Below are 13,841 nucleotides of genomic sequence, written 5' to 3'. Positions count from 1 at the left end.
GGCAGGAAATCTGCATGGAGGCATGTCAAGAATTCAAAATATAACTAGAAACTGGCCTTTCCGTGTGGTCATTTTATGAAACTACTTGTGATTTTGGTCATATCACACAGCCCTATTTTTCCCATGTGCCACTACAGTGAATGTGAAATAAATCAAAGCTGCATAGCATGTAAATATCCTCCAAAATCCTGAATCAGACTTAAATAAAAAAAAGTGCTGATATCCACTCTCACTGAGACGCTGATTTGAAACAGATTCTTATGGTACCACTCCAAATATCAGAAGTGAAAGTGTCTTCCACAAAGCAGTGAGTTGGTGTTTCAGCCGCAGACAGCTGGCCTCAATAATGACTGAGATCTTTTTCACCAGACACTGAGAATAATAATTCAGGTCTCAGATGTGCAGTTATCACATGATTAAAGTCCTTGAAGTTCCTATTGCTCTATTTCCCAGATCAGTTTTAAATGTAATAACTGACTGTGCACAATAACATCTCAAATGGTGCGTTGATGCGTGGGTAATCATGCAATAGTGTGAAACTGTAATGTTCACTAAATGTCTCGTTGTCTCTCTGGTTGTCCATTAGCTTGTGCATTTGTCAGTTTTCATTTTAAAGTGCATCTTTCACTTACTCTGATCACCTCTGGAGTCTGCTGGATGAGGAGGGTTGAACCAGTGTCTCTCACAGCAGCAGGGTCACCAACAGCAACGGCAGCATCTCTTGTGGGTGCCACAACTGGGATGGCTACAGGGGCTGGAGCTTCAGGTGCAGCCACAGGTGTGAGTTCAGCTGAATGTGTGGAGGAATGCAAGCTTGCAGGTGCAGATGTTACAGGGGCGGGGATGGATTTTGGATCAGTGTCACCTGCAGAGTCTTTTGTAACTTCATCTGTAGCCTCAGTTGTGGGTTCAGGTATGGGTGTAGGCAGAGGTTTGGGGGCAGCATCAGGTGCATGTTTAGGCGCAGGTTCGGATGGAGCATTGCACACAGCTTCAGATGCTGCGGTTGTAGGTGTTGGCGCAGGTGAAACTGCATGCGTGTTTGCCTGGGAGTGTTTTGGCGGTATAGCTGGGGCAGCATCTGTGTGTATGGATGGAGCAGTGGGAGCAGCTGGTGGGTTTGGGCTCTCCAGAGGTGTGTCAGCCCTGCCGGTGGTGGCAAGGGTATCCTGCAAGAGCCTCATCACCTCCCGCTCCTTCCCACTGTTCCTCTCAGCACTCCCTGAACTCCCCGCCCCAGAATCCACCAGCTCCTGGGCAAAACTCTCAATGCTCTCCAGGATCCTCAGCAGCAGTGCCCCATCCTCCTCCTCTCCCACCACAGCTTCATTTTTCTCTCCATGTGGAGGAGTGAGACTATGGGGGGACCTGGAGCTTGGGCCATTCATGGCTAGGTGGTTGTCTGGCTTGTGGACTTGGAATTGGGCCATTTTGGACTGAGGGAGGGCCTCACTGGAAGTAATTCCCTGGTCTCTCTTCCTAGTTTTGACTGGAAGTGGAGGCTCAGTGTTTCTGGGGTGGCTCATACTCTGAGACAGATTCTCCAAGTCCATCAGCAGCTTGTCAATGTCATCATTCCTGTGTGAGACAGCTTTGGGTGCTGAGACTGTTTGTGGGGCAGAGGAAGGCCAAGTGGGGCTGTAGCCAGTGCTAGTTGGCAAAGTATTTAAAGAATTATGGAGTGTGTGTGGATGCGACAGGTGTGTGTGTTGGCCCAATGTCGTCCCGTTTTTGTTCTGGGTAGTTTTCACCCCCCTGGTTGTCTGTTGTGAGATTTGCTCTGGTGTTTTGTCCACATCTGCTTCCTCCTCCTCAATATAAAGGGCCTCCATGGGAGATGGTGGAGGAGTGTGTGTGTACGGTGGGGTCGGCGAGGTACGAAGAGGGGAAGGAGAGTGTGTTGGAGAGGATCTGGATGAAGAGCATGTGACAGATGGGGGAGAGAGTGTATGTTGTGTGATAGAAGAAGAATGCGGATGTTGTAGTCCATTGGTAAGCGGAGCGGCTCTGGACGGGGAGCTTTGGACTGGTTTGGTATGGATGGAGTCTGATTTCAAAGAAGATGAGGAGGAAGGTAAAACAGAGGGAGTAGAGGATACAGAATGTGGAGCAGTCTTTGGGATTGGAGGTGACTGCACCACATCCTCATAGCGAGGAGGTTGCTCATTACCAAATATTGGAGAGAATGGCCCCTGCTGGATGGAGTGAAGAGTGTTGACCAGCTCAGCCAGATCATTGTGCCCACTTCCCTGACCTCCCTGCCCACCGCCTCCCAAACCTCCAATTCCCTCCAGCTCCAGAGGTAGTCTCTTCAAATAGGAGCTGAGTCGGGTCATCACGGCCCGATACATACTGTCGGGACTCGCTCCTCCTTCCTCTGACCCTCCACTAGCTTTGCGTCTGATGCACTGCTTGATGATATCGGTGCATTTCTTTAGGTCTTCAGAACATTTAAGAAGGATGTCAAGGCAGGCACGAATGTCCTCCCCGCCTGATCCTCCAGCGCCCCCCTCAGCTCGTGTCTTCTCCAGCAAACGTGCAATCAGGTTCTCCTCCCCCAGGGTGCTGAGGTACAGGGAGGCCACTGTGTTCAGACTTTGGTCCAAAGACCCAGTACTCGATAGGCTGCTTGTTGATCCACCACCCACTTTGGAGGTGGATGACAAGGTGCTTATGCTGGTCTTTAGCTTTGTCTCCTCCAAGCCTGCTCCTTTCCCTGGCACAAATGGTGGCAGGTTCTCATCATTAGAAGTAGCCATGCCATTTGTCATGCCATTAGTCATTCCGTTTGCGGTGATGTGGGAGCTGAAGTGGCCGTAGATGATCTCCAGGTCGGTGGAGCGACGGCTGAAAGAGTCTGGACGGACCTTCCGACCTTTCCGGAAAGTGACGTGGCTGGAGGACGAGAGGCGCAGCTTGTCAAAAGAAAACTCTTTGAGCTTACCACTGGCCAGGTTGATGGCCTCTTCGGTAATGTCCTTCAGACTGCCCGAGGAGGTCAAGTTTCCAGTCGATCCTCCGATACTGGATGCCTTTTTACCACGCCACGTGGGGCTGTCCTCCCCCAAAGACAAATTGCCACTGCTGCCTGCCCTCTCTAGTCCACCATTATAACTAGTATCCATGGGAACACTAATTTTACCATGGTTAGGAAGTTGCTGAGTGATCATGTTACGGGAGTGTAAGAGTGAGCTGTTTGGGTCAGTGTATGCAGGGTCAGGCGCAACAAGCAGCTCAGAGCATGTGCCGCGATGTGCGACAGTACAGTCCAGTCCCTGGGACAGCGCCCCACATGGCCCTGAGCAGTAGTGCACAGCGTGGGAGTGAGTGCGCCGGTCCACGACCACACTGTTGTAGCAGCTCACACTGCTCACCACTACACGATAGGCTGCTGCCATGGTGAACAATGTCCTTCAGGGCATAGGAAGCTCAAAATAATACCAAAGTGTAAAAAAATCAAACTGAATTAGAATGTTTTGTTCAAACTCCTTCAGTTTAGAGATAAAAACACTGAATCATCTTGCAGAAAAAAAGATGTATTTTAACTCCATGGTGACAATTTTCAAAGAAAATACTGTATCAAAAACAAAAAATTGGCAATCAACCCCGGCAAAGAAATGTCTACAACAATGGGTTCCAACGTAGATATCCTTTCATGCTTGCACACAAAAGTGCTTTAAAGGGTTCCACTCTCTTATAGAGACAAATAATTCCTTGTCTTAGATCTCTGGGCCTCTTAATAACAGCTGTAAGGTTCCTCCTCTCTCCACAGGCACCTTTTCCGTTTCCTCTCTAGCAGCAGCTCATTAGCCACTAATGACAGCCATGGAGGATGGCGACAGCAGAAGATCCAGCTGGGATATCACCCATCCCTCCAAAGAAGCTGCCCCGAGGGCTTAATCCAAGGCCAGCGAGTCCATAGCATTGCCACAGCCTAGGCTCATCCCCTGGGCAATGAGACGTTGGAAGAACCCCGTCTGTGAATTCTGTAGTCCTGGCGGAGCTGAGGATCATTCGCTGACTCCAACACAGCTGCAGAATAGCAGGGGACCGACTACAGATGGCCGACTGCCTCTTTCTTTCTATGAGTATGTGTCAGTCCCGTACTCTCTCTCACCCCTTCCGTCTCCCGCTGTCAGCCATGTGTCAGAGGAAGTGTGTGTTTCTGACAGGAGGACACCACCTGCGAGTCAGCAGAGAGGAGGGAGGGAGGAGAGAGGGTGAGAAAGAGGGAAAGGGAAAAGAGAAGAAGAGAAAGTAAGTCATTAAGACAGCTATCAAGAAGGGCATCACTGTGAATGTGAGTGCATGTGTGTGCACACTGATAGAGCTGTGCATGAGCCAGAAACACTCCCTCTAGCTATCACCCGGATGACAGCCGATACGACGGTTTCGCCTCTTTAATCATCAAAAAACCTGCAAAAAAAAAACGCACATAGCTTCCTGCCACATCAACCTCAAGCTGACACACATCCACATACGGATCAAACGGAGGGTAGGAAGGGAAAGGTTAAACAGGCAGAGCAGAAAGAAGACGTGACTCCCTCTCACGTCACAGCACAGCTACAAAGCTTTTTCTTTAACCTCATAAATCACAACCCAGGGAAGGAGAGGCAGGTGTGTCGGAAGGAGAAAACACCTGTTGCTTTCACATCCACTGTGCTCCAGCGCGACTCTTATAATCATAATATAGGATATATAATGGAGCAATTAAGACGTATTTTTCTGTGCTGTTTTATTCCATCCTGTTTATTTGTATTTGACCTCCAGGGCGGCAGAAGGAACACAAAGAAAACAAGCTCAAACACACAGACAAGGAGTGAGAGACTGAAACACACTGCCAAGTACAACAAAAGCAGCTTAGCTGAAGTTACAGTGTGACTTTAAGGACCACCATCCAAAACAGTGTATAATGTGTAACAAAACACTAAGATAAAAGCTAACAGACAGTGAAACGTGTTTCAGAATGTTGCCACACATAACGAATTTTGATCACTTTGCTTGTGATTTCAAAACTTTTTTCTAAATGAAAACCTCTTAGTTTGCAGATAAACCTCCACTGCTCATGTTGGAGAGGCGGCTCTGGACAGTAAAATAAGTCGAGCAATATGTAAACACCAGTATCATGCCACATACCAGGAACTAACAGAGCAAGAGAGTAAACACATTGTGCGGTAAACCTGCGAGCAAGACCGATTGTTAAGGTGATTTAAAGGCTGTTTAAAAGAGCGAAGGGGTTCAACGTGTAAGCACCCAGCTCTTTCATTCCTTTACTGCATCCATCTCACCCTCTCTTTTATGTTACTGCCATTCTCTAAATCTCTCTGCCTCTCTATCATTTACTTTTAAATGCCTTCATGCCTCAGTGTCAGTGTTCAGTTTCTATTTCTCTTTCTCCCGGTTTTCCCTCCCCCTCCACAGGGGCAACGCATTCCTCAGAGCTGTGCCCTCTTACACATGCATGCCCATATGTCCTGCATATACATGTGCATATATAAACTGTGGTGCTGCGACCACGACAGCCACAACCACACGCATGCAATCTAACCTCAAGCTTAATCCGAACCATACAAACAGGACGTCTGAATTCCAGAAATCCAAATGTAAGACTTTGAATCGACGTAAGGATTTAAGAAGACAACTGAAAAGTGAAGCCAATCTTGTGCTTAAATTATTGATTTTAAGAATTTTTCAGATTTCTTTCAAGCATTCACGAAAATGCTGCCAACACAGACACAAAGTTTAGATAAGTTCATACCTGTGGGATGCAGGATTTTCAGAATAACCAAGGGAAGAAAGAACAACACTGAGAGGTTATTACTACTGCGACTGAGAGTGCAGACACATGATCTGGAAGTGAGTCCTCGGGGGAATTATGGAGCCACAGTTTCCTACTCAAAAGTGCGAAAAAGAGCAACTGGGGAGAGCAAGGAATGATTGGTGAGCTTGTGGGTGGGGGAGAGTGGCTCGCGAGGTGGGGGTGGGGGGCTTGTGGCACCTGGAAAAACAACTATGAAGGAGCTGAATGGAAAAAACAGACGGTCACCTCATCTTTCTGTCTCCCTTTCTCTGCACACAAACACAACAGCTGGATGCTGCTGAATCAGTCTCTTGAGCAGGAAATTACACTTCCTGGCAAGCTGCACTTGAAATCTGGACAGACAGTTAGAAATAGACTATTACAGGACAGCAATCGCACACACACACGTCAGCACACACAGACCTCCCCCTCGCTGCACACTCTCTTAATATCTGAGCGTATATCTCGGTAAATGACAGCTTCCCAAAGCGATAGCGAGCATGTAAACAAACTGCAGCGGCGTTTCGAGCGCTGAGCTGCCTTCACACACATGCACGTGCACACACCCGCTCATGAATGCCTGCACATGCCTCACTGACACACATAACAGAAAGAGATGATTCACTGGTAAACACACACACACACACACACACACACACACACATTCTGTTGTTTCTTCTCAAGTCTCACTGTGATTTAGTGGCAGCTCAGTGTTGGGGGGATTTTTTTGTTGTTGATGTTTTATGAGCGAGTTAGCACCGAGGTTATCAGCTTCCAGTCTAGTGTCAGCGAGGCAAATCTTACAGCTGAAATCAGGATTGTGGGTCTATTTTTAAGAAATGCTGCAAGGAAATAAAGAAAAAATGTGTTAACTCTCATAGCCAGTAATCCTACAGGTAGCCGTATGTTTTATTCCACTGCTAAAACAACAAAATGGAGGAAATTTTCATGTGACCAAAACTTTCTGTTTCCCAAACACACAGTGAAGGACACATCTTAGGGCACCTTAATGCAATCTGATTCGTCCCCTTTTTTCCTAATTCTTCTCAGAGGTTTTATGGCTCCATCTGTCTGTGTGAATGCATTCAAAAGCAAAACAAGTATAGAGGAGGTAGATTTGTTGATTGTGTCCCCCCCCCTTCCCATTCTCTCCCTCTTTCTCCTCCTCTTCTCCTCCACCTAAAAAAGCCTTTCCTTCAACCTGACCTTCAACAGGAAACACTGAATCACTGGAGGCCACCTCTGCCACAACCTTCAATCCAGCCACTAAAAGTATGTTTGAGCACATGTGTGTGTGTACAGCAGCAAACATGCGCGGAAAGAGGCTGTGTACTTTGCACACGCTCGTGCATGCGTGTTGTTTTGCTGTGCGTGTTAATGGGTGCGCAGCAAGGGGCCGGGGGGGGGCGGGGGGGGGGGGGGGGGCTCCCGGGGGAAGTGCGTCTTTGTGAAGAAGAAAGCTCAAATAGGAACCCCAAACATATCCCGAGGGAGCGAGGACAGGCCTGTGCTGGCCCTCACTGTACACACACACACACACACACACACACACACACACACACACACACACACACACACACACACACACACACACACACAGCTTGACGCACTGCTTCAGTGCTGCTGCTGTGATCACACAGAGAAAACAGAGCGCTCTGTTATGCCATGCACATACTAAACAGAGCTGAGAGAGACTTGTGGGTAATGACTTCTGCCCCACAACGGGGGATAACAGTAGCTACAAAAAGAGGGATTACTGGGCTTTTTTACAACAATAATCCCCTCAGAGAAACACACACACACACACACACTCATAATGAAATGCATGCAAACACACAAAACTCTACTGTGTGCAGTTTTTATATTCAGCAATTCTGAAAGCATTTGATGAACTGTTGAAAAAGATCATTTTCCACCCATCCATCCCTTCTTCCACACCCTTTCCCCACATCCTGATCTTTGCAAACGTCCAACGAAATAACTGCAGTTCTGACCCACTTCTCTGCCTCTTCTGTAATCCTCACATGAATTATTTACTCTGACTTCGAAGGTCCTGTTTGCCTCCGCACACACATGAACTACACAGTCACATTTTCTTGGAAACTGCTCAAACTGGGTTGGTTCATCAGCTGTGTGTTAATCAACGGTCTCGCTGTCGTTTTGGGGCCGAGGCGCAGACAGATAGAAAGGCACTCTGGCAGACGGCTACGTCCTTGTCAGGCCCCGGCTGCACTTTAACAGTCATCATCATTTTCTACGTCAGCTGCAGAGAAAGCCAGACTCAGAGAAGAAAGATGGCCTGGCTGGCATTCAGATCATCCAAAATGGGAAGAAGAGAAACAATGGTCTTAACTGTGCAGGTGAAAAAACTCAAGCAAATGTTTTTCTTTGCATTTGAAATTCTGGTCCTGGTGGTCCAACAGGCTAAAGCACTTTGATCTTAAATCTTAACATCACCCCCTCCCTTACCTCCCTCTTTCCAGGCTTTTGTCTAAAAAAGCTAAAATAACTTTAAATACAGCGAGTTAATATGTGTCATTTAAAACACAGCAGGAGTTTCTGTTGACCGTGCCAGATCTGAGAGGCCTTCAGTCTTTCTTGAGGAGGAGAGCTGGAGTTTTTGGGGGCCTTGATTGCAAATGAGGGCCCGCCAGGACCCACGCAGAGACAAGCAGGGAGCTGCTATGCAAACCAGACGTCTGCACACGAGCCAGAACAAGGGCTGGAGGAGGATCAGAGGGGATATCTGACACAATTAGGAATTAAGGGTTAAGGTTAAAGTTTGTTTTAGATTTTACAAACAGTGGGACGCATAAAATAACCATTTTCTTACATCTATGGATGAAGAATATCCTTAAAATGAAGACAAACAGTCAGGCCAACAACACAAAAAACACACTGCACATGAACATGCAATCCCATCGTTGGGCTGGTTTGGTTTGTGTGGAGTTGCATCCTTTTGATATATTTACCCATGTGTTTTTGCCTCACATACATACACGCACACACGTATGCGCACACACACACACACACACACACACTTACCATAATATAGCTATGACTCTTAAAAGAGAAAATGAGAGAGGCAGACATGCAAAGAGCATGTGTTTGTTATCAAAGCTGTTAAAAGTGAATATGAACAGGAGGGCGGGGATGTGTGTGTGTGTGTGTGTGTGTGTGTGTCTGTGTGTGTCTGTGTGCATCTGGCAGAGACTTGGGGGTTCTCTCATTATGTCTGCCATACTTATTGTCTGGATGAGACCCAGGCTGCTGAGAGCACAAATCACTGCACTCTGGAGACACACACACACACACACACACACACACACACACACACACACACACAGCTGGTCATGATGAAACCATGTCTGCAGGCTTGATCGAGCACGCCCCGGCACTGGTTGTTATAGGTCAGAGCAGCAGTGAGGGCTGAGCAGGACAAAGCTGCACGCGGGCAGGTTCAGGCCTATGGGGACAGTTTCATAAAAATCACTGTGAAGGCATTTTAAAGGTAAACAGAGAGAGGAAGCACGGGACAAAGGGAGCCTTGATTCATATTTGTATAGTTGGTATTCATCTTAGCACTGTGACACAAGGTGATTAATCTGTTTGCTATTACTTTTCCTACCAGGCAACAGTCAAATGCTCTTTACAGTTCAATGCAGCAGGCAGGAGCTTTGCTTTAAAGGCATTTCTGCTATTCGACATCCAGTTCAACTTAATACTTTTTCTACATTGTCTGTATGTCAACTGAATTTGCTATAAACTCAAGTACTGCAGAGTGATTTACAGCTCTCCTCTCCCCCTCACATGTGTATGATAACTCACCTGAAAAACCTGTTTTATTGTAGTTTTCATGTCTGTCTTTTATACTTTCATTTAATTTTGTGTTTTCTTTATTTCTGCACTAGAATTACTATTGCCTATTTCTAGCTGTATGTTTAACTCTGAAAACCCCAATAAAAAGAGAACAACCAGGGTATCACAACAGGTTCAGACCAAACCAAGAAGGACCAGATCTAATTTCTGGACATCGATAATTGACATGAAGTTATCGCCAGCCTGAGCTCCAGCAACCATCACGCTCACCATGATTATAACTGCTGTGTATGTGGGGGGAACCATAGCAATTTAGAGAAGGTCCTGAATGATCCTGATCATCCATTTAGAGCTGCAACAATCAATCGATGAATTGATTAGTCAACTGACAGAGAAATAATCTGCAGTTACTGGTTTCAAACTGGCTGCACGCTCCTACTTTACAGGCCAAGGTGGCACCAGTGCTCCTCCACAGTTCTACACCTCCAGCGCTGCACCAGCTGTTGCCCCGCCGCTCTTCACATCTCTCGGGAGAGTGGGCTGTGTGAATAGCTCAGCACCTCATTAGGAACAAGACAGTAACCCCAAGGACTACAGGACACACACACAAACACACGCACACACACACACACACACACACACACACACACAATACTGTATATACCCCCTGAGGGAAGGTGTTGAGGGCAGAGAAGAGGATGTTTTTGTGCTTCTGAGCAGATGAGGAAAAACGGTGACTCACATCTTTTCTTATCCTTAAATGTTTCCTGGTTGGCCTTATAAGGCTAACACACAGTCTTGGTCTCACACACATACACACACACAGATGCTGCTGTTCCACTGCAGAGGGCAAAAAAACATGCTGTAAATACGCAACACTGTAGGCCACATGAGACGATGATGATGAAAGCTGGCATCAGCTTCACAACATCCAAACCTGCAGCATGCACGCACGCACACACAACACACACACACACACACATGCACACACACACGCACACACACACACGCACAGACTTTGACACAAAGTATATACTTGTACACACATGCAAACAATTGGCACAGAAAGTACACACAATTGCAGATTCGTGCACAGTCATATATGCTGCACCTCTGCACTACACTCATACAGATAGAACATGCACATGAGTGGAAGCATGCACACACACACACACACCTACACAGACACACACACACACACAGACACACACACATCTGTCAATCCTGCCTTGCCTGAAGCTCACTGTGACCTGGTCTCTGCACTGGTGCTTATTCAAAAAAGCACATTTTGAGTGATGTCATGCTTTTGGTGCACATAAATGCACATAGAGACGCACGCAAATCCGACATCAGAGGACAAAGGACACACAAGTAAATCTAAAGTAATGTGCAAAGACAGCTGACCTGGATTCAGGCAGTCAACAGTTTATTCCTGCTACCACCTACAATCCAGACCTTAAGGCAACCAGCTTACACCAACCACATCCAAAATCATACACTGACATGAGCAAATAAAGCAGACAGGAGAAGGTTCTGCGAGCCAATGCATGAGTCAGTGCTCTAAAATCTGCGATAAACTAAGAACATCAATACTATTGAGTCTATTTTAAGAGATCAGGGACAGATCAGTTGGTTCATCATTGTGCACTTCAACAAATCTGCTCTGAGTAGGATTGCTACTGTCAGACAGTTTTATTCATTCATGCAGATTCATGCAGCTCCATTTTTGTGACCCTTCGGAGCCACGAAGGGTTTTATACCACTTTTCTTTCACATATGCAGCAGTAGTCCCGCATGCACGCTCCTGCATAAAGCAGATACAAAGAAAACACAAGACAGAGCTACTGTAAAATTAGCTAAGCCAATCCCATTTAGATTACATGTGTTTAACAGCAGAATAACCACACTAAGAAAATATAGCCTGCGCTACAGCTTTCTTTTTATGAAGTCTTATGTAATTATTATGGTTTCCAACATTTTGCATATGTTTTTTGCTTTCAGTCCTTATCACAGCTAGAACAGTGCAAAAATAGCTAATATAACAAGTCAAACGGGGTGAACATGATGAATTATGAGGTGCTGAGTGTTCAGGCACACTTAGAGCCCAAAAAGGAAGAAAAGCAGCCCAAAACTTGACAACATGGAGCCAGAACCAGACCAAGTCCCAGACCCGCTGCTGGTCAGAGCTGAATGACTTGTTCCAAAAAAGTTCTGGACTCAGACATTCCAGAGATACCAGAGTGCTGTTACACTAACAGACGTCATTCAGAGAGTAACGGCCACTCAAAAAAATTGCAGTACACGTGCTGTCGTGCTCAACTCCTGTGAAACCAAACGGCAACAAGCATGAAAATAAGCAGTGAAGTGACAAGATGATGGGTCGAGGGGGGCTTCAGACAAGTCTAGATGTTTGTGTTTAGTGGGCAGGTGGGACCGGACGCTCTGAAAACGGCTGAGCAGCCACAGGGAAGGCTGGTCAAAAAACGAATAAATGAACATGGTATTCACATGGGTATTATTCACATTGTCATTCCAATGCGTGCTAATACTGCCCCCTGAAGACCGGGTGCTGCTGCGGCGTAGCAGTGTCGGCGGTTTGCGTCCGACAGATGACAACGAACGCCATCACGGTAATTACTAAAGCAAGCCAAATAAAAGGGGCTTCGTGACAATCATCACCTCGGTGGTTTTCACTTCATTTGGGCACCCACGGACAAAAACATCAATTGGCGCCTATGGGTGTGGCGCGATGTGAAATGACAGCGTAATGTTTGCACTCAAACACACACCCACACACACGCTGACTGCAGAGGTGAATCACACACAGAGGGAGAAGCTAAAGCCGAGGAGAGGAGTTCGAGCAGAAAACTGGCAGCTGGATGGTTTCCACTCACTTTCTCACATTTAGCATTACAAGCATAAAATAATGAAAGTGCTGCATAGCGAAAGACTGAAATCTCAGCACATCTGCATACTTATTAATGCTAATAAAATCCTCACAATCATGATCTGATACCTGAACCTGACAGAACCAAGTTATTAGAAGGATATTTCTAGCTTTTACACCAAATCAGACAGAGTTTTGATTCTTTATGCATGTGGACAGCTGAAAAACAGCAAGTATAAACACATCCCTGCAAATGCAGACTGGATGTCCAAAAGTAGCATCTTAAAGACGTCTCATTAGTGACAGGCAGTATATACAATATCACAGACAGACATATAAAAAACATTCATTCCCGCACTGTTAAAGATGTCCTCTGGACGTCCAAACATACTGTCTTTCAGATGCGTCTGTGCTCACCGGGAAGTTACATGTAAGCAGCAAAACTATGTGTTTATAATGAAAGAAAGAGTCGAGATGTGTAGATTTTAACAGAAATCCATATAAGAGCATGTTTAGACTGGAGAGGCCAAGCTAGACTAACTAGTCTGAGGGCTGTCTATGTGTGTGTGTGCGTGCCTATGTGTGTGTGTGTGAGTTGACTGCTGTCCCTGTCCATCAGAGGGTCATATGAGGAGCAGATTAGGGTTTCTAACCGCAAACCCCTGTCGCCATGGCCCGTCATCACGGAGAAGGTGAGGAGAGTCATCGTGTTCCGAACCGCCACTGACTCACCCCTCCTCGTCTCGCCGCCATGCACACGAACACACGCAAAAACCACATCTAAATCAGGACTTTGTGGTGTCACATGTTCGTCATCCCTTCGGCAGCCTCGACATCTCGACCAATCACGAGTTTGAGGCGCAGCAGACGAATGCCATCACCCCAATTAGGGCTTTGGATAATGATTATTGCCATTGTTGAAACTGGTCGTTTTTTCAATTAACCAATTATATTATAAGAGGCAGAAAAAAGCTCAAGGTGATCTCTTCAAATTGCTTTTTTAATTTATTTAATTTAATTTATTTATGGATCGACAAAAATAAACACCAATCCGAGGGCTAACATGTTGAAGTGAGAACGCTTCCAACACGGCACCAACATGCTAAAAGACAGACACAAGGCATTAGTGGTATGTTAAGAACACAATCTTGCAAACTAAAACTAAAACACATACACCATCCATAACAAAGCTCTGGTCTGACCTCTGAAAGTCCCTTTTTGTCAACTTCATATTTAATGCAAGTTTCTTCCCCAGCGCTCCACCACAAAGAGGAGCTTTTAGCTGCGCCTGGATGAGTCCAAAACCCAAAGAGATCCAGTTTCCGACAATATAAA

The 13,841-nt window shown here is 46.2% G+C and overlaps 1 protein-coding gene across 2 annotated transcripts in view; it reads right to left on the bottom strand.

The window, feature by feature from the left end:
• The window catches only part of LOC143331984 (serine/threonine-protein phosphatase 2A regulatory subunit B'' subunit alpha-like), a 60,699-nt gene that overhangs the window by 23,286 nt on the left and 23,572 nt on the right, over positions 1-13,841 (bottom strand). For both annotated transcript variants that reach the window (XM_076749172.1, XM_076749173.1), the window contains one exon: positions 633-4,183. In XM_076749172.1, coding sequence (XP_076605287.1) covers positions 633-3,398 — 2,766 coding nt within the window. In that variant the 5' untranslated portion in view covers positions 3,399-4,183. The remainder of the gene's footprint in view (positions 1-632; positions 4,184-13,841) is intronic.

The sequence above is a fragment of the Chaetodon auriga genome, chromosome 14 (genome assembly GCF_051107435.1).
Source record: "Chaetodon auriga isolate fChaAug3 chromosome 14, fChaAug3.hap1, whole genome shotgun sequence".
Taxonomy (NCBI): Eukaryota; Metazoa; Chordata; class Actinopteri; order Chaetodontiformes; family Chaetodontidae; genus Chaetodon; species Chaetodon auriga.
This window is presented reverse-complemented; position numbering and strand designations above follow the sequence as displayed.